The sequence below is a fragment of the Antrostomus carolinensis genome, unplaced genomic scaffold (assembly GCF_000700745.2).
Source record: "Antrostomus carolinensis isolate BGI_N321 unplaced genomic scaffold, ASM70074v2 scaffold12780, whole genome shotgun sequence".
NCBI lineage: Eukaryota > Metazoa > Chordata > Aves > Caprimulgiformes > Caprimulgidae > Antrostomus > Antrostomus carolinensis.
In genome coordinates, this window is record NW_010289177.1 from 637 (window position 1) to 26,864 (window position 26,228).

The 26,228-nt window shown below is 37.3% G+C and overlaps 1 protein-coding gene across 1 annotated transcript in view; it reads left to right on the top strand.

Annotated features, from left to right (window-relative positions):
• Nucleotides 1-431: 431 nt before the first annotated feature.
• Nucleotides 432-26,228, top strand: part of ENPP3 (ectonucleotide pyrophosphatase/phosphodiesterase 3) — a gene marked incomplete at its 5' end in the record, with an annotated part of 34,176 nt that continues 8,379 nt past the window's right edge. Inside the window, 18 exons of the mRNA XM_029085305.1 lie at nucleotides 432-594; nucleotides 1,625-1,750; nucleotides 3,158-3,218; nucleotides 5,552-5,649; nucleotides 7,608-7,687; nucleotides 8,237-8,356; nucleotides 9,610-9,719; nucleotides 12,034-12,099; nucleotides 13,328-13,400; nucleotides 14,782-14,890; nucleotides 15,059-15,187; nucleotides 16,545-16,576; nucleotides 19,425-19,552; nucleotides 21,399-21,465; nucleotides 22,132-22,219; nucleotides 22,983-23,152; nucleotides 23,263-23,314; nucleotides 24,068-24,222. Coding sequence (XP_028941138.1) covers nucleotides 432-594; nucleotides 1,625-1,750; nucleotides 3,158-3,218; nucleotides 5,552-5,649; nucleotides 7,608-7,687; nucleotides 8,237-8,356; nucleotides 9,610-9,719; nucleotides 12,034-12,099; nucleotides 13,328-13,400; nucleotides 14,782-14,890; nucleotides 15,059-15,187; nucleotides 16,545-16,576; nucleotides 19,425-19,552; nucleotides 21,399-21,465; nucleotides 22,132-22,219; nucleotides 22,983-23,152; nucleotides 23,263-23,314; nucleotides 24,068-24,222 — 1,827 coding nt within the window. The remainder of the gene's footprint in view (nucleotides 595-1,624; nucleotides 1,751-3,157; nucleotides 3,219-5,551; nucleotides 5,650-7,607; nucleotides 7,688-8,236; nucleotides 8,357-9,609; nucleotides 9,720-12,033; nucleotides 12,100-13,327; nucleotides 13,401-14,781; nucleotides 14,891-15,058; nucleotides 15,188-16,544; nucleotides 16,577-19,424; nucleotides 19,553-21,398; nucleotides 21,466-22,131; nucleotides 22,220-22,982; nucleotides 23,153-23,262; nucleotides 23,315-24,067; nucleotides 24,223-26,228) is intronic.

Here is a 26,228-nt window from a genome sequence, read left to right on the forward strand (position 1 = left end):
TTAATGTTTACAAATATGTTAAGGGCGAATGTCATGAGAATGGAGCCAGGCTCTTCTCAGTGATGCCCAACGATAGGACAAGGAGCAATGGGTGTAAGCTGGAACACAGGAGGTTCCGCTTAAACTTGAGAAGAAACTTCTTTACAGTGAGGGTGACAGAGCACTGGAACAGGCTGCCCAGGGAGGTTGTGGAGTCTCCTTCTCTGGAGACATTCAAGACCTGCCTGGACGCCTTCCTGTGTGATCTCATTTAGGTTCCTGCTCCGGCAGGGGGATTGGACTGGATGATCTTTCGAGGTCCCTTCCAATCCTTGACATTCTGTGATTCTGTGTGCTAGTGACCACATGGGAAAATGACTTGGGAAATTATTCAGCACATTTCTCGCTGCAGCCTGTGTCTGTAATCCATATAATTGACCTGTCTGGAACAGGGTTATCTGAGCACTCAGACTCGCTCCCTTCTCCTCACAGTCAGCTGCAGACACAAGTGCAATGAGCCCCACAGCAAAGAGGTGCCCGGCTGCCAGTGCGACAGCGGCTGCAAGGAGCGTCGCGACTGCTGCTGGGACTATGAGGACACCTGCGTGGAGCCAAGTATGTTCCCTTACAGGCAATGTTCACTGGTTTCCATTTTATTTTGGGTTTGTTTTTTCATGTGATAGTAATAGGAAATGATAAATTCTTGTATTTATGCAGATATACAGAAGTTATGTCGTGCTCCCTCGTGGAGAGGAGGACGTGACAGTGTCAAGCTACTGTTGCACTCAGATGGCTAGAGAGCCGTAACTGGGTGACCTGACAGGACACAGAATCTTCCTGTGCCTTTCTCAAGTCAGAACCCTGTATTTTTGTCCCTCATGGATAACCAAAGCATTTGCAGTGCATATTTCCTGGTCTAGATAAAGCTGTGGATGAGCGTGAGGGAAATCACAGGTTACCTTTGACCGGGGCCCTGAAACGATGCCGCTGTGCCGGCATGTCTCACGCTTCCAAAAATCAGCGTGTGTTTCCCGGCCAGGTGCACTCTGTCTCACGCAGCGCTCGGCGGTGGCCGGGGGTCTGAGGAGTGCACTCGACTTCCAGGGGACCAGCCTGGCTCTGCATGGAGGCCAGGCTCTTCTCCAGTTGCTTTCTCTGCTCTCCCAGCAGCTGCGTGGATGTTTCTTCATCCTTACTGCCTTTTCTGCCCGCTTCAGCTCCTATATCTCTTTTTTGCTGTCTGTTGGGAATCATGTACAAGAGCAGGAAAAAGATCTGTTTCATTCTCTTTCTCTTCTGTAGAAGAAATATGGGTTTGATTTTTTTAATTTTTTTTTTTTTTTTAGATTTTCCTGGAAGGGTGGAAGGCATTGGACTGGGTGACTTTGGGTCACCTTTGTAAAATAAGTTATTCCGTGACTGTGTTACCATTCAATGGCCACAGAAATAGGCTTCAGGTGTTGAATGAAATCTTGAGTTTTCCTTTCGGATAAAACTGCTAAAGACACTCAAGCAGGACATTTAAATTATAGTTTAACAAAAAGTCTTTAAATTTTTTTCTTTACCTGTTTGGGGGATTTCCACACGAAGGACTTTATGACTCTGCTCACAGAACCTTATGTAATCTTTTTCTTCCAATTTGCAGCCCGATCTTGGAGGTGCACTAATTTCCGTTGTGGTGAGACACGGATACCTGGAAGTTACTGTTCTTGTTCTGATGACTGCTTGCAGGAAAAAGACTGCTGTGTAAACTACAACAGTGTTTGCAAAGGTAAATCGAAAGATTTATATATAAATTGTCCTGTGAAATAAATAGATGGGCAAACATGGGAAATATAAAGGTAGATGCATTTGTTTCTCAAGATTAGAGTCTTACAGTGACATTCTGGAAAATGAAGATCTTTTGGGGTGAAGCTTTTGGTAATTTTAACTGAGAAAAAGAGTGTTTCTAGAGAACAATGTGAATGCGTCTCATTTATAAGAAAGGCAGAATATTTTGAATATTGCAGCAGTACATCCAATGTGGTTTTTTGGGGTTATTTATTTTATTTATTTATTTTATTGTAATTTTTTTTTTCCCAAAATAAATGAAGACATGATTCCTGCTTCAAACTTTATGCAACTCAAAGTGTATATTGTAGTAATCATCCTTAATTTGAAATTTCCCATCCTTTTTATTAGAAATGAATTTTAAGATTGGGTTTGTCATATTTTACTTATTTCTGAATATCTTTGTCCATGGCTGATTGTTTTATACAGACTCTGGCTAAACATGTAGAATAGCACTAGTAAAATCGAATTAAAGGAATGATACCTGAGGAGTATACTGGTGGTATAAAACATGGTACCTGTTCTCAGAATTCTTTATATTGTGAGGTGGCAGAGATTTAAGGCAATTTGTGAAAAATTATGTTTGTCACCTAAAGGCAAATTAAAGCTAAAAGCAGTCAGAAGTTTGGTGATAAATTGATAGAGCTGACGTAGTTAAGGTCACTTACTGGGAGAGAAACTTTCTGTGGTGAGCCAAGAACTTCAACAACTACTGCTTCTTCTCTTTTCTTTATATTTTTTCCTTTTTTGGATGCTTTCCTTCTTTCTTCTCTTCTTGACCTCTCTTATTTCTTTAAAAGAGATGGTCAAATATTTTCGTAAATAAGTATAACTTTGAAGCAGGTGAAGAATATTCAAAGGAGAACAGAAAGAATTACTTTAAATTTTGAAGCTGTGGTCAACAGGAAAGATTGAAGGAGTTTGGGCTCTTTACAGGAGGGAGAAAAACAAAAAAAAGGCTGAAGGAAGCCCTGGCAATCATCTCGAAGTGTGTAAGTGGTATCTGCAAAAAAAGAAGGCAGTAATTCAGTGTGGGCAAGGTACAGTTTAAATGTTTTCCTTTTAAACCTGGATAAAACTTTCTCCATTTTGCTTGTTTGCTTGTCTGTGCAGTGTATGTGCTCTGTTTTTAACTTACAACTGCAAGCATTAGCCCTTTCGGGGTTTGAGGGCCTAATAGGTTGCACTAAATTATTTCTAGAGGTATCTTTAGCCCTACATTTCTATAATTCTTTACTGAAGCAGAAAGAGTATCAGGAAGAGCTCTAAAAAGATCTACCAGGAAACTTCTTTGTTGTTTGTGTGGTTTTTTTTAATGATGACTCAGTATTTTCTTTTGTCCTTTTAGATGAAATACCTTGGGTGGAAGAACCATGTGTACCACTTGAAACTCCTCAGTGTCCAGCCGGGTAGGATAAAATAATTCTGTCTTCTTCGCAAACAAAGTCATTGTGATGGTCATAAATACTCCAGTGGCCTGAAGCACGTCTTCATGAGGTTTTCATATTTATCAAGAATAAGATTCCTGCCCTGAGGAATATTCTACAGAAGCCGTTTGTGGCTAGAAATGTGTTTTCTTCCTAAAAGCTTTGTCATTTTGTTGCACATTCATTTATCATTTACAGTTTAAAGCAGAGTACAGGAGTTCAAATCCGGACTGAAAGTCAGTTTACAAAGACCTGGAAAAATTGTTAAGAGTTATTTCAAGGTTCAGGTATCACAAAGTGTTCATAGTCCATTTTATGTTGTCATATAATATCTGTGCTAATTCAGATAAATCACCTTATGCAAGCTGTAATAACTGTTAGAGTTTGTGATTGCAATTCCTTATCTAAGTAACAAGTTAGTTTTTCTTTTTTTACTTGAATTATCTGCGGGGAAAAAAGATATGTTAAAAAGCAAGCTATGAAAGTAGGCGTACATCTACAAACACTGAAACACAATATTTGTAATGTCTACCGGTAGATATTTTGCTATTTGTGCAAGGACTAGGCAGAAACACAGTTTAAAAGTTGTTCTCAAGGAAAAGTTGATTATTTTCTGGTTCAGTTATGGTATTTGTGATGTTTTCCACTATTCTGTCTATTTTACTGCCAATTTAGTTTAATTATAACAATAATAGCTTTAGTATTGTGGCCTCTCCATGGCTTCCTGCATACGCCTCCCAACATAGGTCTAAAAATACACTTTTTAGGTTAACAAATAACTTGCTGAGTTAACACAATTTCATAGGCTAAAGCTTGGAAACTAGTGGAGGAGGGTTTCTTTAAGTGCTGTAAACAACATTGCTATATAAAGCTCTATTTAATTTCAGATTAAAATCAGGAAGCTGTTTTATACAAACCGTTGATGCCAGTGTACTTCAGTGTTTTGGGAAGACTCGTGTGAATGAGAAACTAACTGGGGTAGTGATTACTGTCTGATGTGAATACATAAGTTTTTTTTAATACTTATCACTCAAAGTATTACTCCAGAAAATGATTTGGAGTCAGTTATCAGTGGTTGCATTTTATCAATAATTTTCTCCCCCAGTATTTTCCAGGCTTATGTAGTGGATCATTTCTATAAATTACAAATAGTTGAGGGTTTTTTTAGATACTGCATGTAGTGAATCCTACTTCAAACTAAATTTTTAATTTAATTGTATGTTTACAATTTTTATGTTTATATGTTCCTAAGGAGACTGCGAAATACATAATAGTGGTTAATAAAAAGACTGAATTTGCAGAACTAGATGACTTTATCCTACTGATTTTGTCATTTGGTGTTATGAAAAAAGGTGCTATAGCACCAGCACTTTATAACTGCTAATGCGTTTTCCTTTAGGCATCCTTTTAGGTTGGTTGAGAGAAAGCATGTTTAATGACTTTCAAGTGTATTTCACAGCTAGCACCTCCTAGTTAGAATTTTTATAACAAGAATTTAAACACTGTTCTAGAGATCAGCTGCTGTTTGTGCCTATTTTGGCATACCTACTGTATGAACTCAGATCTGAGGCTTTTATCCTTGTGTCTTTACATCAAGTCTTACCCTTAGCACATTAGCAGCTGCAGCATTCTTTTTGTAGCTTTGAGTTCAGTTTGTCAGGGGCCTTGAGGCAAAGAAATGTTCTCCAGCTCCATGAGAATTGGGAAACTCGAAAGATGTAATCCACAAAGAACATGGACTGGTTTATGATGTCTTCACAAAGGAAATGTGGTAAGGAAAGGGGTTAGCACAAACCTGGCATTGCAAAGAGATTACATTTCCCAGCACTGAGGCAAATTGACCCTAACTGCTTGTTGGGCGATTGCTACACTTTTACAGTCCTTGTGCAGCTGCCCTGAAAGAAGTTTTTAAGATGCAGAAAGAGACAAGAGACAAAAATCAGCCCATTACTCTGTGCAGAGATACTTTGGCCGTTCTATACTCTGAGCTTGTATTTGGATGATAGCCTGCAGCATTTATGTTTATTTGCATTTGTAATTAAAAGATTAACAAAATCCAATTTATTTTCCTAGGTTCTATACATATACTGAGTAGCTTGTATTTTATTCTTCCAGTGGGTTTTTTCAGGAGGATTGTGTATTTGCTCTCAAACTTGAACTATTTGTTTATCTCACATTGTGATACTCATTCTGGGAAGTATATGGAAATTCTAGATCCTACTTTTAAGAGTAGAATTTATATTGTTATTAAAGACCTTAACAAGTCACCAACTCTTCAAACTCCTTTACAGTGACAAACTCGTATTTTCTTCTAGGTTTGATCTGCCACCACTTATCCTCTTTTCGATGGATGGGTTTAGGGCAGAATACTTGCAAACTTGGAACTCTTTGCTGCCAAATATTGAAAAACTCAGTAAGTTACCAAGAGTGCTTTTTCTTTAAAAGTCTGCATGCAACCTCTCCAGTCCCTTTTGCTGCTGTCATGCGTATGTGTTGCTCAGCAATAAGAAAATCACAAATCAAGTCTCCCTTACCAGTTGTGTATTTTCATTATTATATGTTTTACCTTCATTCTTGTATTTGAGTGCACAGCAAACATGACTTTTTCTAACAAGGCTTCTAATACTTGTCAGAAGCTTTTTGAAATAAAGATTCATATGCAGTTTAAGACAGAAAAAAAAGTTCCAGAGAAGGATTTCCTGCAGTGCACAAACATGACTTCTTGTGCAAATATTTTATTCTTTGATGTCATTCTGATATTGAAAGGAACTTGAATCAGTGAAGAAATAATGTATGCAGAAATCATTTCCGGTCTTTCAGTGAAAAGGAAATGAAAAATTGAGAAAAGGCATGAAAACAATGCTATGTGTATATTTCCAAGAAATCCTTTCAAACAAGAACAGATGTAATTCAGCATTACTCAATTTGTCATAAATTTTAACAATTGCTTATGCACATTTATGCTTACAATTCTCAGTAATCTACAGTGGAAAGGAAAGGGAAAAATGTAACACTGATTTGTAGCATTAAATATTTCCTCTCTATTAACTCCATTAACCTAGGATTTTCACTAGACCTAATCCAGCTAGTTGTTATAGACTATGTACACTATGAATGTAGCTCCTTTACCATTCCAGAGAAATCCATAAAAAATTATGCTGAGTTTCTCATGTATTTGTCAATTATTCAGCCCTTCTTTAAACACTCTTTAAGCCTTTTATTCTGTACTGCACTGGAACAGTTTTGTAGAATAATTTCAGGTTGTCATTGTTTAGTTGAAGTTGTTTAGTTAAAATCAGTTTCTCTTCTTTGACTGAAATGCTGTACATCAAGGAATAAAGTATGTTTGAGTACGAATCAAATAATCATCTGACTACAGCTTAATACAGAACTGTTTCTCCACGAGTTAGATTTAAAAATGGCATTAAGGCATCTTCCAGTCTCCGCACCTTTGTTTTGTTGGTAATTAATTTGGATGCTACAGTGGATTTAGATATTACAGATGTTCAGGCATGGCAAGTGCCTTAGATTGCTGAAAAGTGATGCAATGTTGGAAATAAAGGTAGGACACCTGGGGTGGGATTCACTCCAGAGCAGGACACCTACATTTAGATATGTTCTTAGAGGTGTCTGCACGTGAGATGCCTACATGCTCGTTGTAGTCAGTGCCTTTATGGTTAGTACGGTCTGTACAGCGCAGCCTAGAGAGCAAGTCAGCTCAACCGACAGGCAGAGGGTGCCACAGGACAAATTTTTGCCTTAACCCATCATTTCTAGTATACTTCAGAGTGCTGTGACATATCCTAGGCGGCCTTCAGCAGCTGTGTCAGGGGGACACAGGTTTCCTGGTGATCTTGCATCAAAGCTGCCAACTTTCATGCACTGAGGGTATCTCAAATGGCACTGGACTCCAGTGCTTAAGCAACTGGGTCCTTCCCCTGCATCTGGTCACCAGACAGCTCTGCAGAATGTCTTGTCTGGGATGACCTGAGGCTTCAATCTCATTGGGTAAATATATATGTCTAGTTCCATTTTGGGTCTCAGAAATATCTGAGACACTCATTTGGGTTGGCAGACAGGATGTGGGAGCAGCATCTGAAGGCCAGGCAGGATCACTAAAGATGTCTCAAAATGTCTGGGCTTTAGGGAGCTGAATCGAGTGTCCAGGGTCCATTGACTGCAATGGGATGGTAGGCCTGGCTCCCAAGGAAACATTAGTATAGATGCGTCTTAATTTGGAGTCACATTTGCCCTCTAATACCACTGCAACTGACTGTGGTATTGTTTGTTTGTTTGTTTGTTTCTAAGACTGTTCGTTTTCAATTTAAAAAAATATAAGCAAATTTATATTAATTCCATGATCTGTTGCAGAAACATGTGGCACACACTCAAAATACATGAGAGCTGTTTACCCCACAAAAACCTTTCCAAACCACTATACTATTGTCACAGTAAGTGAGAATTTGCTATTTTTCTTTTTAATTATCTAGACAACATAGAAAGGATTTTGTGGTGCCAATCTTTTTTGTGGGACATGGGGACTCCAGCTATGGGACTAAAAGAGAGAGAGAGGTTCTGAGATAGTACATGCAGGCATGATCTATGTGGCTATATATGTATGCTCTCTGATTCTGGCCTCTGAACCGGTTATTCCTGATCTTTGTCAGTCTAATTGGATATGGGCAAGTCTGGGTGAAGATGCAGCCATTTGATGAGAGTGTGTGTTAGGCTGGGTTTGGCAGCTGATGTACAGCCACATGACATATATGGTACTTAATCTATAGCACATCAGGTTTTAATTGGGCTGGGGAGAAAATAGGGAAACTCAAGTTGAATTCATTGGCAGGAATCTGATGATCTGTGTGAGTGAGGAAAGCGTGTTCTGTGATAAAACAGCCCTGTAAATAATTGTAACACTGCAACAATGTGCATTGCAACATAGTTTATGCTCTGTCTGATTTCAAGATTCATTGAGTTTTTTGTTTATTTTCATTTTACAGGGATTGTATCCAGAATCCCATGGTATTATTGATAACAGCATGTATGACGTAGACTTGAACAAGCATTTCTCACTTTCAGGGACGGAAAAATTCAAACCTTCCTGGTGGAAGGGGCAACCAGTAGGTTTATTTCTTATCATGATATTCCTTTATGTCTGGAGTGGCTCATGTGCCATATTATAAAAAAACCCCAAAAGAGAATAAAATGCAAAACTGTGTGATATATTTGCAATATGTGCTAAATATCCTGTAGGCTTTGTATTATAGGCTGCCTACAAAACAGTTTGCTTTTTATGAAAGTAAAAGAACTCTTAAAATGTTAGTTATGAGACTTAAACATTTCACTTAATGTGGCTGTCAGTAAAAAAGGCTTAAATATTTTGGCTAGTATTGGAATGGAACTTTTGCCCCAGGAAGCCACGCTAAATTTTTGATATGATTTTATTGTAGAGTGGGGGTTTTTTTGACTTTTGACAACTAGCTGCAAAATGAAATCTGAAAATCTACTTCCAAATTATATCCATTTACAAATAATGCTTACAAAGTCCAGGCATGTAAAAGCAAGGAAGAGAATAGCAAAGAGCTCTAGTTTCTATCAAAGTGAACACTTATATATAATGTATGATATATTTCATTAAAAAAACCCTGCCCAGATTGCACCTATGGTTATGATAATATTATTCATTTACTAGGAATATCAAGCTGTAATAACTGTACAAAAGAATAAAATATGTGCAGTATATAGTATATCTTACTTAATACGCATTTATATATTTATTTACGTGTGTGTGTGTGTGTGTATGCCTCTGTAGTCATGTTTGTATTATAATCAAGTACCCAGGTCTTGGTGTTATTGTTTCATGAATTCCATCAGGTTTGTAACAGAACCACAGCTGCACTCTGTAAGATGGATAGAAATATGTACTCTTACAATAAATATAAAGTCATATAACTAGAATCCATCCCATAGAGCAGAATCAAATAGATTATTTCAGTTGGAAAGGACTTACAATTATCATCTAGTCCAACTGCCTGGCCATTTCAGGGCTGAGCAAAAGTTAAAACATGTTATTAAGGGCATGATCCAAATGCCTCTTGAACACTGACAGGCTTTTTTTCTTTGCTGAGAATACCCAAGAAAAGGCAACATCCTTGCTTCCGTGCTCCTTATTTTTCTTCAAAATATGTATGTAGACAACAAACTTCAAATCAGATATGGTTATTAGGCAACTGTGTGATGTATGAAAGAAGAAAGAGAAATGCATGCTTGCAGGCCATATGTCTGATCCAACTATGTATTTTTACGTAGGTGATCTGAGGTCCTCTGGTGGTATAAATGCCATAAAATAGTTTGCTTGTATCTTTACCCATAGGTCTGGCTGACAGCAATGAACCAAAATTTGAAAGCAGGCACCTTCTTTTGGCCAGGGTCTGATGTTCCGATTAATGGAACATACCCCACCTTGTACCATGTATACAACGGGTAAGTTTTTATATGGCTTGTAGTACATTCCTGTAAATTGCTCCCAAAATCCAAGTTGCCATGTGAGAGTTGAAGGAAATGAAATATAAGATTTTTAAACTACAAGATTTTTAAACAACAGTCTGAGAGATAACTGCCTTGTCACATCATCTTGGTTTTGCCATGGAACTACCAATAATAGTTGAAATTTTCAAACTCATTTCTGGGATTCAGCATGAGAAAGTCAAAGGGTACTGTATGTTCTCCTCTCCTAGGCAGTTTGAAACATTTAATCCAACTGCAAACCGCTAATCTCCCACTAGGAAAGCATCGTGGAACTCATTAGTAGCCACCGCTAAGCTATACCAATGATGACCGTATTTCCACACATAAAGTCTACACTTATCATATAGCCCTTTAAAAATACTTCTACTTGAGAATAAGCTTTCAGATAACCTGTACCCTAAGATCATGAGCACAAACTTAGAAGCCATGGCAAGAGGCTATAGAGGGCAGAAGCTAAGTGAAGAGAGAAAGCTACTGAAGGAAGATGGACTCTAGATCAATTTCCCCTGGTCTTGCTTATGTGTGTGATAATGTGCACACTGCTGCTGAATCATAGTTCTCTATGTTTTGTCTTTACATGTGTGAAAATATAGCAATTACCTGAATAGCATTTTTTTTCTTATGGAAGGCATCGATATTAGTAAATTATTTCTAAATTTCAATGATAATTTCAGTAAATCTCCCATGATTCTTTACATTTATGAAGATAATCTATAGCAAGTATATAACTGTAAGTCTCTATAGATAAAAAAGATTTTACAGTAATGTGTAGGACTGGTACTCAGAAAACACCTGTTAATTAGTTACCTACAGTGACTAACATAAAGCTTGTGCATGCCTTTGGGGGAAAGCAAAGCTATTAATGGATGAATTCCTTTGTAAGAGACAAAGTATGACCTCACAAAGATTTTGCTGGGGACATTGAAAGTCCAAGGTTTATACATGATGGAAAGATTAAAAATTATTCCATCTTGTACTCCAGGTTTATGTCCTGAACTTGAAATATCTTTTTTGCATGTATTTAACTATAAATATATGAGTACTCCCACCAGCATCATGTGTTTGTGTTTGCAAAATCAGGATCTCTCTAATTTACAGATTCACAGAATCATAGAATGGTAGGGGTTGGAAGGGACCTCTGGAGATCATCTAGTCCAAGCCCCCTGCCAAAGCAGGTACATCTAGAGCAGGTTGCACAGGATCACACTCAGGTGGGTTTTGAACATCTCCAGAGAAGAAGACTCCACAACCTCTCTGGGCAGCCTGTTCCAGTGCTCGTCACTTTCAAAGTAAAGAAGTTTTTCCTCATCTTCAGGTGGAACTTCCTGTGTTCCAATTTGTGCCCATTGCCCCTTGTCCTGTTGCTGGGCACCATTGAAAAGAATCTGGCCCTGTCCTCTTGACACCTGTCTTTTAGATATTTATAAGCACTGATAAGATCCCCTCTCAGTCTTCTCTTCTGCAGCCTAAACAGACCCAGGTCTCTCAGCCTTTCCTCCTAAGAGAGGTGCTCCAGTCCCCTAATCATCTTCATAGCCCTCTGCTGGACTCTCTCCAGTAGTTCCTTGTGTTTCTTGCATTGGGGAGCCCAGAACTGGACACTACTCCAGATGTGACCTCACCAGGGCAGGGTAGAGCGGGAGGATTTCCTCCCTAGACCTGCTGGTCACACTCTTCCTTATGCACCCCAGGATACCATTGGCCTGCTTGGCCATGAGGACACATTGTTTGTTCATGGTTGACTTGCTGTCCTCCAGAACTCCCAGGTCCTTCTCCACAGGGCTGCTTTCCAGAAGGTCAACTCCCAACCTGTACTGGTGCCTGGGGTTATTATTCCCCAGGTTCAGGACTCTACACTTGGATTTGTTGAACTATTACCATTAAAAGTGAGTTACATTCAATCAAAAATGAGAATAATAAAACTGATGACTGGTACCTTGTTAAGGTGCCTCATTCCTGAACTCCAAATGAACTTCAGGACACTGGAACATGCTGCCCAGAGAGGTTGTGGAGTCTCCTTCTCTGAAGGCATTCAAAACCTGCCAGGACATGTTCTTGTGTGACCTGCTGTAGGTGACCCTGTTCAGGCAGGGATGTTGGACTAGAAGATCTTTCGAGGTCCCTTCCAATCCTTAACATTCTGTGACTCTGTGTGATTCTGTGAAATCTGTGACTTTGCAATATGTCTAGAGGGTGGCCACTTTGTATCTTGGAATTAGAAGGGCTTATCAGAAAAGGTTAATTAATTTTATTTATTTTTATTTTTCAGTTCGGTTACATATGAGCAGAGAATTTCAGGAATATTGAAATGGCTTGATTATACCAAATCTGAGAGGTAACACTTAGCAATGCCTAGCTGTTTTGTTAGACTGTAGCTCAGAAAGATTTCGATGCTTAGCAGTTAAAATTTCTATTGGTGTTTGTGAAACATGAATCTTCCACACCATCTCAAATAATAATTTCCTGAACTTAAGCCTGTCTGTAAGTATAGTGAATCATTTTCAGGATAAGATTGTAGATAGAAAAGATGAAAAAGTGTGCATATATCTGAATGGGATGTACTGTTATGCAAGTTTTATTTTATTGTTGTGTCTTTTATCTTGGTGCATGGCCTAGGGAAACATGGAACACTCAGTTTCTACTCTAAGTATATGAATGAAAGATTTTATCTGAAAGATACTGCACAAGAAAGATTAAATACAGGAAGTAATTTCAGGCAGTAATTCAGAAAAGTAGATGTCAGTATTGATTGTGGTGCCCAACTTTGTGACACATAAACAAGTGAAATCATAAAATCATAGAATCATAGAATGACTTGGGTTGGAAGGGACCTTTAAAGGTCATCTAGTTCAACCCCCCCTGCAGTGAGCAGGGACATCTTCCACTAGATCAGGTTGCTCAGAGCCCCATCCAGCCTGACCTTGAAATAGGCTTCTACCCAGCTGTGCAACCCATTCCAGTGTTTCACCACCCTTGTTGTAAAAAATTTCTTCCCAGTCTAAATCTACCTACTTTTACTTTAAAACCATTACCCCTTGTCCTATCACTACAGGCCCTGGCAAAAAGTTTGTCCCCATCTTTCTCATAGGCCTCCTTTAGGTACTGAGAAATTGAAATCTTTTATATAACGATTTGTTAATAAATTCCTAATATATTTGCAGTTAGGAGATGCTCTGTAGAGCCTCACTGCTTAATCATGAAGAGATCCTTTAGATGGTAGTTCCAATTACATCTCAGAAAGGAAGAGCTTACTCTGCTGTCTGAGATCTTGGAAGTTTTTCAGAGTGATTTCTGGATACCAATTAGACACTGGATACTGTTTCTGAATTTGTAGCTTCAAATAGACCATATTGATTAATTACAAAACTCGGAGGAAGCTGAACAACTATATTTGCTGTATGGACTTTTATTAAGGTTTAGATAAGTTATTTATAATTCCATTTTAAGTTTTGGGGGGTTTTTTGTTGTTTTTTTTTTGTTTGTTTTTCTTTTTTTTTTTTAATGAAAGTGTTCATTTGAAATGCTGTCTTCAAATTCTCACAATATTCCATTTTTAACTTAAGGCCTGATTTCTACACTTTATACATCGAAGAACCAGATTCTTCTGGACATTCATTTGGACCAGTTAGTGGTGGTGTAAGTATTTTTTGTGTTTTTCTTATACTAAATCACACTAAAAATGGTGCTGTACTATGAGCTTAATCAACTCATAAACCTTGAAAGGGCAGTAGATAAAAAAATTACCATGACTGTTTTATGAATTTTTATTAAGAACTCTTGCTTGTGGTTAAGCCCATTGTTATAATTCCAACACTGTGTGAGAATCAAAAGAGCTGTAAACCAAACAAACTGGCAGAAAATAATATCAGATCATACTATTAGAAATAATATTAATGGTTGTATTTAGACTGAACTTTAATTTTATTGGCAAGTGATATTTGAAAGCATGTGGCCTGACAAATTCTCAGAACTGTCTTTTATTCATTCCTAACATTGTATTTCAATGTTTGTTTATTTGTAACCCAAAAATACTACATTCTTACTTGCATGCATGCAAAAAGTTCGGTCTTGAAGGAGCTTAGGACTTTTTCAGCTGGAATAGTCTTGTTTAATATATTGGAAAATGTTCTTCAGCAAAAGGCCTTGTTGTAGGGAACAAGGACAGAAAAACTGATCATTATAGGATAGTTTCAGGCTCCCTAATTGGAAAGGGAACTCCATTTCTCTTTGTACATAAAGGGCTTAAAACCCCATTACTGTATGTGTAATTGTATACGTGTACCTTGTGCATGCACACAAATTGTTCAAGAGAGTGCAGCAGAGTCAGGGGAAGAAGAAGGGTGCAAGTGCCCAGACGTGGAGTCCTCAGACTCAGGCAGGTATTTTCCTTACTGTAGGACTCACAAGAAGACTGTAGGTCAGCGGTGCCAGCTAGGGAAGAGCCATCCTCTGTGAGTGGCTGCAGGGAGGGTGGTGCTGGATTTCTCCCATATTACTTCAGTGGTGGTCAGTGGTTTTCTGTAGGAAGTTTAAAGGAACTTTATATATAAGAGAAGAGCACCATGCCTTCCTCAATGCTATGCTGGTCTTACAGATATTACGTGTGTGTAAATATTTTTGAAATGCTGCTCATAGTTAATACAATGACATGTTCAAACTACAACAAAAAATATTTAATGTTATAAATATGATATTTTATATAATTTTGAGAGTGAGGAACAAATTTTATCTGCACGTATTAATCATTTTCTTTCAATAAACATATTTTAAAGCTCAATTTTTCTAAGGTAATAAGAAAAAATAAATTGCAGGTCTTGTTTTAAGTAGCATATTCTGTGATAGAGTGGTGGCATTCTGCACATCTGTACTCTAGTGGCGATGGAAAAAGAAAAGAAGAAGCACTATTAAGAATCTGAAAACTGACAGAAAAGCTCACTTTTTAGACTTTGGTGATTACATTTAATTGAGAACTTGAAATTAGAAAGAAAAATTCTGATGAAACTGGTTTATCTCACAGGTAATCAAAGCCTTACAGGTAGCAGATCAAGCACTGGGGATGCTAATGGATGGACTTAAACAAAGAAACCTGCACAAATGTGTAAACCTCATTGTTTTAGCTGATCATGGTAATGTATATGGTTCTTTTTTCAATCTAAAATTTACTGAGTCATTGTTTTCTTCCTCTGTGTAATATGTGTGCTTACTAGTTTTAATCTATTTTACAATTCACTCTATCTTCCTTGACATATATTGTATATAAAAAAAACCAAAACTGCTTCTATATTTTCCTTTAGGGATGGAGATGACCTACTGCAGACAGTTAGAGTTAATGACTGATTACTTCGAACAGATTGATTTCTACATATATGCTGGGCCTGCAGCTCGCATTAGAGCAAGAAATGTTCCAAAGGACTACTTTACCTGTAAGTGTGGACCAGTCCTGGGATTTGTACAATCAATATAACAGGAATTAAATAAATAGGGAAAATGGATAATCAGTAGTAATCAGCAGAGTGAACAGCTTTCTGTTTCACTTAACCTGGCTTAAACATCCATGGAGGTTCTTTGGGTTTCTTTTGGAAGAACAACCAATTTAGATGAAATTGAAAGTTAGAAAAGCTTGTTGAAGTCTCTGATTTTCATTTTCTTGGCATGTGGGAAGGTGAAGCAAAGACAGTTTTATTGTTATGAACTGGAACTTCAGGTCTTTCTTAAGTGCATTGATCTTCACAGATTTCTTGTGCAAAATTAGCAGAGTCAGTCTTTTTGAAGCAGTGACTATTTCTAATTGTGTGCACAGGAATTTGAATCTTAGCACAGAGGAATCTAAGCCTTGGTTGAGCCCTTTAGCTAGCGTCACAAAAGAGCACAAAATTTAAACCATGTGAGCTGGTTTAAAGACACAATACTGTGCTACCAGACTGAAAAAAAATCCATCCCAAAACTTCCTTTATCAGAGAAAAGACTGGAGAGGGGTACAACCGTGGAAGTGCTCTATTTAGTGAGTTTATAGAATTCATAAAGTATTCTAAAAGGTATAATTCTTGCAGATCTCACATAAGAGCTGGGATCTCATTGTACTTTTTTCTTTTCTAATTGTATTTGTAGGCACAATATTTATGCAACATAAAGCAGAGTTTCCTTGGTTTAAGTAGAAGACAATCAAAGTCAGACAGGAACAGATTAATAAGCAGAGAAGAAAATAATGATGGTTTGTTTGTGTCTTAATCATAATGTAATTGTTGACTCATTTCCTCTAATGGTCTTACTTTTTCTGAAGGAATTTTTCCTTTTGCAAAGTGCTCGGATTTGTTTTTTAGAAAGCTAATGTCAAAAGGTTGAGGTCACTTTTTGAAAATGTGGAAAGTGAAAGTACTAAGAGACTGGATTTTTTTCTGTAACTGCTGCTGGAAGTGGAATACAAGACAAGTGCTTCAAGTCCACTTCAATGTAAAAAAGGTTATACTTCAAACAGAAGTTAGGTGGGAGAAGAAAGTGATGAAGCGCCAGCTTTAAGTGTAGACAGTCATCACCATGGCAGTTTTCTACAGTCTGAATGTACCCAAAGCACTAGGTACTTCCACAGGCTACCACACTTACAGTCAGTTACCCATGGAAACGTAACATTCCTATCTGTAGAAAGATATGGTTACCATAATCGTCACAGTCTAAAAACAATTCAATTTTACAGACAAAAAGCATGTTGAAATCTTTTTCACGAGGCTTTAGACCTTCAGCTGTTTGAATGTATATTAATTAATGTAATTTTCTTTTTAACAGTTGACTCAGAAGGAATTGTTAAAAACCTCACAGTGAGTAAATATTTTCCTAATTTTTCCTTATAGTTCCTCTTAATAGGAATCTGATAAAAAAATCAGTTTGTGAAAAACTGACACTACAGTGCCAGTTTAAATAGTGTACTGACTCCAGTATGCCATAGGAGACAGTTCTGGAAGTTGTTCAAAGATGGTGCACAAAGGTTTGCCATGGGGGATCTCTGTTCAGAGCAAAAGAGGTTTCTGTATTTCACTGTAAAAGAGAATAAGCGGCTGACTTCACGTGGAGAAAGTAGGGTATGTCTTCATTATAGAACAGAATACAAGACAGAGATGCTTTAGATAATAGACAACTGTTAGCTCTGGACCACAAATGCTGCACCCAGGCTAGGTTAAAGCAACTTTTCCAGACAACAGATAGTGATATTGTAGAGCACATTGCCACAGGGTGATGTAGAGGCTGGAAATATAAATAAGAGGGGGGGATTTTAGACCAATTAATGGACAGGCCTGTAAGGGCCATTAAACCTGATCCACAAGCAACTTCTGATTTAGGGAATCCCTGAAGCCTAGAGGAAAGTGAGCAAGTACAAGAAAGAAGGTTTATTCAACACTTGACTTGTTCTTAAACATTTTCTGTATCTGGAAATTATGGAGATCCAATTGAAAACAGAGTACTAGGGAAGATGGACATTTGGCATGAGGCAGCATGGCTCTTTTAGGATCTTTTATGGCATACCACTTAGGCACTTGCAGTGCTTTTAGGTATGCTGCACTACCACTGGGCCCCATACTGATAGTTCTGCTTGGGTCTCTGCTGTACTGTGTGGATGTAGCACTTCAGGGCAGGTCCAAACTTGGTCTGTGTCTCACATCGCTCCTTGTGGGTACACTGGTGACAGCTGAGCTCTGAAGGGTGCAAATAAAGACAGAGTGCAAAACAAAGAAAGACCGAACCTATTTCTTTTACTGAAAGATGATAAGATGTGACAGTGCATATTTTTTAAAAAAATAAAAGTACTCAAGATATACATTAATACATATGGGATAAATGTGGTGGACAAACTAAAACGCTTGTAGGAAAGTTGTCTTTTTGTATTTCTTTGCAGTTATAATTTACAGTGAATTAACATTTAAACTGCTTGCTCTTTGTGTATTGTCATAATTTCCCCTTCTTGCCTTCATTACCAAGTTGTTTTCTATTCTGTAGTTAGTCCTAGTCCAAGCAGTAGACAGATGTTCTGACACTTTTAGAATAAATGCTTTCCACTTGGGAAAAATTCCGGGCTGTCTCAGCTGGGTATATTTCTGACAAATCACCACAAGAGGTCTTCCTTTAACCTGCTGAGCAACTGAGTTGTGCAATACTACACGTAGCTTTTGCCTGCCAGTGAAGTCCAAAGGGCAGTGAACATTCCTGTTTAATTTTTTCTTGATTCTGAATACCTAAGAACATATTCTTTATTCCCCAGCATCCAAAGCAGACACAGGAGTAGGATATCAATGGTTGGGAATAGCAGAAGGAGCTTTTTCAGTGTTACATTCCCTACCCCACTGTGTGTGGTAGAGCATGTAACATCTAAGAACATTAGTGTGAGGGGCATAGCACAATTTGCATGTTCTCAACTCCAGCTGAAAATGAAGCTGCTAATAGTAACAGAGATGCGACATCTCTACCTTACAAGAATAGCCTGATATCAGGACACTTCCTCCTTCCTTTTCATAAACAGTTAGAGTTTGTGTATTTGTCCCTATCCCATTCTTAGAGTGAGCGTTTGGGGCAGAGAAGGGAGTTGTGGGTTGTGTATTATTTGCTAATCAATAGTCATAAAGTCATATTATATGTTGTTTGCCTCTATTTTTCCCTTTAATTAGACTGTCCACTGTAGAACAGCCTCCTCTCTTGGGCTAGCAAACCCAACAAATTGTTCATGTTTCTGGATTCCATTAGGCTGCTTTGATGCTATCCAAGTACACTTACTCTCATTTCATATATTAATGTCATTCTATGCAGAGTACACAACTCTAGTACTTAAAGGCGAAGATATCAGATCAGACTCCAAGCATACCATAGTTTGTACTGCCTGTGTGGTAAAAAAGGTCCACTTCTTTGACTCACCCAGCTTCCTAGCAGCTCTTTCCTCAGCATCTTACATGTTCTGTGTTGTCCCAGTGCTGGACTCCTGATCAAGAGCAACACTTTTGAAACATTTGCCATGACGTGTGCAGCCAGCTGGAATGGCCCTATGTGGTTAAATCTTTGCAGTATGTCATATGGTTGTCATTAGCCTCTCAATGCCAAACTGATTCATGGCATGGCTGCTTACAGAATAGTTACATTAAGATGTTAAATGTGAATATGAAAGCTAAGGCCTTTAGCTAACACTGGACGTTTGCACGGCATGAGAGTACTTGTTCAGTCTTGCAACTAAAACCTTAGACTGTGCTATGTTTCTATACTTGCTTTTCCTTGTTATTTATTGAATAGTAAAATAATAGAAGATGGCAGAAATAAACTGCCAGGGAACTGCCTCTTTTAGAGTGTCATCTTACATACTAGACAGCAGTGACAGTAGTATGGATCTATAGACTGAACATTACTATTAAATGTCTTTCAGCCTTAGGAGTACTTTTATGACAGTATATGTGAACTTCCTACACACGCTATAGCAGTATATTTTCAAACAGCTACAAAGAAAGGTGCTTTTCCTTGCATTGCTTCTTGGGCCAAGGATGGGATCTGCAGGTTATCCTTGAAGCTATCTGCGAATAATGTGCTTTGTGCTTACATTCCTGTCACTAAGGTGCTTGTGGTAATTTTGAATGATGGGTTTATTTTTGATGCTAAGCAAAACTCATGACTGGGCTCTTTCCTCTTGCACAGTGCAAAAGATCTCCTCAGCACTTCAAGCCTTATCTGACACCCAACTTGCCAAAACGATTCCACTATGCTAACAACATTCGTATTGATAAAGTTCATCTTTTGGTGGATCGACAGTGGCTCGCTGTGAGGTAACATAACTTTTGTGACTGTTATCTTTTTCATCCTCTTCTCATCCTTTTAATTTCCTTCACAGATGCCTCATTTCCTGTTTTGCTTTAGACTTGTTACATTTCCATGCTTGTTACACTTAAAATCTTATGATGTGTAAAAAGGAAACACACCTTATACATAAAGCCAAGAATGTATTATTAGTGCGCTTCAAATCTTAACAGTCTAATAAAAGAATCATCATTACTCCAGATCAAAGTTTTACAGAAAAAAAATGGAAGAAAAAAAGAAAATTAAAAAAATAATACTACTGTACTGAAAAAGTCTCAATGCAGTTAAAATTGTTACCTAAAGCCTTCCTAGTATCTAGCCCTTTTCATGGTGTTATGGTCACTCCTCCACTGCCCTTCTGAGTCCTAAGGTTGATGGCTTCAGTCTGGTGCATGTGTGGATACAGCCAGCAATCAGCATGAGTCCTTCATCGGGAGGAAGATAATGTTGATATTTCTTCTTCCTCACACTGTGATCCTAATGGGGTGGTTCCTGTATGTATGCTGACACTGCAGCTTGCTCATTCTTCACTGGCCTGCAAGTTAACATTAAATCTCAGTTCACTAGATTTTTGTATATAACATGGCATTTGACGTGTTACATCTTTATTCCCTTTCTTACCTCTAAGTCTGGTTTTGCTCAGTTCCAGATCTGTATTTCTTTAATTGGCCATTGGTGAGTTTTTTCTAGCGTCGATATCTCCATTCTACACAGAATAACTAATTGTTACTGCTATCTATATAAAAACTATGTCTTTGCTAAGCAAAGATAAGCTGATAAGATAACAAATTAGACATAACCACTTTGTCATTACAAAAAAATTGCTGTAAGAGCTAAACAGTAAAAAAATAGCTCTGAGCAAGTCAAGAGCAGTTCAGACAAGCCTTAGTTCTGAGGCTTTGAAAACTCAATACAAAGCCTGTGGTCGTAGTAGCAATACCGTAGTTACTGAGATACAGTGTTACAGTAGGAGAAGCATGGGCTGACTTGGATTTTCAAGACCATTCAAATAGTAGAAAATGCCTGATGAGTATATGACTTGATTGTTTGTTTTCCTGCAAGCACATAATTGTCCTGGACATACAAAAAGAAACACTCACTGAAAAAATCTCATACTCACCTTTTATTTAACTATGTTCAAATGTTCTTGGCCTCTGAAAACAGGATACATGTGCTTGACAACTGTGCATTGAATCAGTATGGGATGACTACCTCTTTATCTTTCCATGTATCTCAGCAACGGGTAAATTAAAACAAGTGTTAGTCATTATAAGTCAGACTATTCTGACATATTATTAATTCTATAACCCACACACACATCCGCACCTCTCCTTCACCCTTTAGAACCCATGATGAAAATGCACTGTCTTGTAAATAAGGCAGAATCTTTTGCAGTCTTATTTATATCATTCCACGGAGGCTAACAGTAGTGTTCTCCTGTTATAAGTTTTCTATTAAGATACAGATATCACAGAATGTAACTGAAGAATTCTTCCTAAGCAGATTACACTTGTTCTGAAACTTGTAGGTGAAGGCCTCAGTTCAAAAATAGCCATTTTTTCAATTTGTTTTGAAAACCTTGATTCACTGTCGACTCAGTAACTACCTAGGATAATTTATTTCTGTCCATAGCAATCTCTGTTACAGGAGAAACAGATGTTCATTGAAGTGAACAGTGGATGAGCAAAAAATACTGCAATGTTATGCCAGTCAATTTTTAAGACATGATCCAGAGTCCAGTGATTCAGGATGACTGTTACCAACTGGTTCTATTTGTGCCATTTTTATTTACACTATATGATGATATTTCCTTAGGGACAGAAGTTACACATATTGTGATAGAGGTAACCATGGCTATAACAATGAATTTAAAAGTATGGAGGTAAGATGATTTCTGTTCAAGTCTTGCACCTTCTTATGTAGAAAATCACAATGTGCTAGGTGAACCACCAAAATATAGAATATATGATAGTTTTTGCAGTGTGCTTTTTCTGCTGTGCCACCCAGATCTCTGCTGGGCTTGGCATGGGTCTCCCAAGTTCCCTGCTCCTTGCTTTAGCCATGGCTATAGGCTCTTAAGTGACCCAAAGACATGAGCATGCAACATGTATTCAAACAAACAAAGCCCAGCCCTCAAGTGCTTACATTTCTGTCTCAGTATTAGCCTTGAGATGAGATCTGTGAGTGTCATAACTCTGCATTTGTTGAAATGGCACTGTTACAATGAAAACATGAAAGTGTGAATTTGAAACATAGCAAACAATAATTTTCCTACGTATGCATGGAAATATTAAAGAACAACTGCCCCCCCAGATTCTTTATATAGTTTAAAGTATCCTGAGAAATGAATTTCTGTTCTGCATTTTTCTTCAAATTATATGCAATGGGCAAAATTTGCCTTCTTTACCAGAACAATCCTGTATTTTAACTTTTATGACTGTTAAAAGACTATATTTTGTTCCAATGTCTCTGTTCCTATAAAATGCAACTGAACTGTTTTTGAATTTGGATTCCTTTAGATAACAACTTCTGTTTTATTACCATCTAGGCTATATTCTTAGCATATGGCCCAAGCTTTAAAGAGAAAACAGAAGTGGATGCTTTTGAAAACATCGAGGTTTACAACCTTATGTGTGGTGGGTAGAAAAAATCCAGTACTTTAGATGATAAACCAACAGTGTTTTCAAATACCAGTGTTGTAAAAGCTGAAAGAAGAGTAACTAAAAATTCAGTGACTTCATTCAGAAGCTAGTTTTTTTCACACAAAACACTGAATCCATGCTCTTTTGCCTTCTGTACAGTGCTAAAAATTAACTGCCAGAAATTGTTCTGCTTTGAAGGTTGTTTCTTGTTGCAGAAGGAGTCCATTAAAGAATCAGAGAGAAGCTCTCCTGCCACGTGGACTTGCTGTTGAAATAGTGTCTGTGGAATAATTCTGGTATAAGAAATCTTGCAGAGTTACTGCTCTTGCTCATAACTCAATATAGACCATTGGAGTCCCAGCAGTGAGCAATTAGGAAGTATGTGCCTTAGAAAATATGGATTAAGGCATCACACAAAAATGCAATAGGCTAGTATGCTTCACAATGTGATGCATATGCAATCATATTTGTACTCCGCATTAAATCATCCAATCTTATGAATGTTGTGGCAATGTATAAAACTGTATAAAACAGCACTCAAATGCAAGTCTTGATGCAGTGGAATATAGCAATGAAGCTTCGTATTGAGGAATTGCAAGTTGATGATAGGAGTTACCATAGTAGTTTAGATAACTGGATAATTTAGAATGAATGCATAGGAAATGCATAGAATTGCAAGGATTATGACTTTTAAAAATACTATTTTAGTCTTAATATAGCTTTAAAATACGTTTACAAATTTCAAATATTTCAACAGATTTGCTGCATATTACGCCAGCACCAAACAATGGAACACATGGCAGCTTGAATCATCTCTTAAAAAAACCTTTTTACAATCCTTCACATGCAGAAGAAGACTCACCTCCTTCTTCATGTCCAGTTTCCCACCTGATTCCCACAGATGAATTGGGATGCAGATGCCCGCATGTAAGTAGGGGATTCTGGGATCTTTTCATAACCTTTGTCAGGTGTGTTTGCTTTTCTTTGGTTTTTCTAAACTATGGATTCATTCTGAATGATTCTCTTATATTTTACAGATATCAAATGTTTCAGCACTAAACCAGAGGTTAAATCTCACCACAGAAGAAAGTAAGTAGCAAGAAAACAAAAGGACAGCAATATTTTTAAATCTATTCTTGGTTTAGATTTTGTATTATTGGTTTCAGTGGGAATTTTTGCTATGTTAATTACAATTAAAATGAAGTAGGAAAACCAAGTCAGGAGCATAACTTTTTTTTTTTTTTTCATTGCATTTCTTTAAAAAATGCTAATTGTTGCTGTTATAACAACATTTATGCATAGGAACTGGATCTGAATGCCATTAAAATCTTGGAAAAAAACATACAGGTTTCAGTGGTCTTTGAAGAAAGCCTGGGCACTGTTGGGCTATATGCCACAACTCTTGTTCCTCACCTTGTAACAATAATTTTACCTTTCTCTGATCAAAAATTCCCATAGATATTTCTCTGTGTTTTTTTATGGGGTTTCTGGAAATTTGAGGAAGCATTGTAATGCTTCCTAGCCAAACAGGATGTAAATTTCACTCCACTGGCAAGACAAGTTCAAAAGATTTATATTGGTATGAAACAGCAAAGAAACAAGAATTTGCAAGTCTGATATATCACATTGACTTTTATACATTAAACAATATGAAAACTATTTTCTACATTTTTTTATCCTACTCAGAAGCTAAGACCTTAAAGAAACACATGCTCATGTTTACTGTTGGTTTTATTTATTTTTATTAATGTTTTAATTTACATTTTTCTCTGCTTTTTTAAACCTTTGTGCCATCCAAAAACTTATAGAAGAATGAATCAATAATTATTGCTTAAATTCTAGTAAATGAGGCAAACTCGTATCATTTGCCATATGGGAGACCCAGAGTTCTTCAGAAGAAAAATGTCTACTGCCTCCTTTCGCATCATCAATATGTGAGTGGATACAGCTATGATATCTGGATGCCATTGTGGACTGCATACACTGTGAATAAGCCTGTAAGTTATCAAACATCCATACTATTCTTAAATATGTAATATAATGGATAGAAAAGGTGTTTCATTCGTCAGGAATTCTGGTTAAGGACTGGTGGATATCACATGACTCAGGCCCTCATGTGTGATAAAGAAAAAAGTGTCTTTGTTATCTTTTAAGTTTCAGCTATCTTAAAATATTGTTTAAAAAAGTGGGAATGGACACCTGTTAGGGACACAAAAGATAGAGAAGAATCGAGCTGTTGGTAAGCTGATTCCTTTAAGCCTGTTTGGTAAAAGGGATAAGCTGTCAAGACAGGGCTACAACTTCCCTGTCATTGCCTGAGGAAAAGCAGGTTGTGATTTTCAAAATCAGAAGCTTTTAAGCTTTCCTATGAATTTCATTATCTTTTTCCTATTAACAAACCTTTGTCCAACTCAGCAAGTCAGTTTATATTAATGCATATGTACGTTCTGTTTATTTGTTCTCTATTACATGATGTCATGAGAAATGGAATTACAGCTGAATTAACCTCTGAGAGTTCGAGGGTTTGTGGCTCTGGAATAAATTGTCTGAGTTTTCAGGGTCAGTAAACTAGTGGACATTCATGGGCTTAATTCCTCCTATAATTTGACTCTTTTTCTAAGTTGCTCCGAGGAAATAACTTTTACACCAATTTTTCTGTCTGAAGAGAACTGTTACTGATGTCTACAGGATTTCTTATTTTATCATTACTAATATGGGGAAATAATTTTAATCAAATATATGCAACTAGAATGTTAGTATTTCAGAAAGTTTTACTCCATACTTTCTATGAATTTTTCACAATCTGAGTGAAGGATCACAAATCCAACTCTAAGAAGACTTAAAGTCTAGTGAAACAAATGTCCATTTCACCAAAGATTATTTTTACTTCATCATATTTGAAGATCTGCTCTTACAGCTTACTATGAAAGTGCACTACTTTCATAAAGCAGTTAATTGTGGGCTGGTTTTTTTCTGATTTTGCTTTGAAAATATTAAAAAGTACCACCAGAGCTGGGGTCTTTTTATTTCAGCACCAACAGCAAAAAGCTCAAGAAAAGAGAATAACTTTTCAGACATTTTCCTTTGTCGAAAACCAGATTCTCAGTTGGAAAAGAAGTGTGTAAGCAAAGTTCTTGCCCAATACGGCATCTAAATCAACAGAAATATCTATTTGTGGGAGTTTCTTCTAGTGGTTTATGCAACATTGTAGGAAGTGGTGAATGACTGAGACTGAAGTGTTGGGGGTTATAGTTCACAGCAGACTCTTAATACAATGATGTCTGTTTTCTACAGAAAGAATAGGAAATAATAAATTTCCTCTGTAATACTCTCAGAGACACAGCAGTGAAAGGCTTTAACTGCAAGAGCTCACTCAGTGGCTTACCTTACATGGTAAGCTGACATCATGATTTTTTATACAACATGTACTAATCAAGAGAAAAAACTTCATAGATTATAACAGCAGTGGAAGGACAGGGGGATAGAGATAATGCCTTTGACTGTAAGCTTTGGCTACAGTACTTGGGAATGACAGGAAATTGCTATTTCTACAGAATTTGTATTTCATCCTAGGTTATTTATGTTGTGGATAAATCCTGTGCAGAAATTTTCACAATTTGTAAGGTGGGGCATTTGTTGACATTAGGTAGCTATAAAGAAGGGCTTAAACAGTAAAATAGATGTTGCAGGCTGGAGTTTTGCTGGTTTTGGGTGATTTGGAAGTTTTGAAACTGGGTTGGCTGATCAAGCCCACACAGTATTAATGCACCTGCATGTGATATCAGAATCAGGGATATTCTGAATAATGTATAGTTACAGATCTTAAATAAATTATGTCATATAGAGTGTTGGTTACTTAGTATTCTCAGTTAAAGGAAAATTTAAGATTGAAGGACATTCATTTTCTTGGGGTTTTATACACATCTGCCAGGAAGGGTGGCAGATTTTCTTGCAGAAAATGGAATTTAAATAGCTTTGTTATGTAGAATCACTGAAATTTACT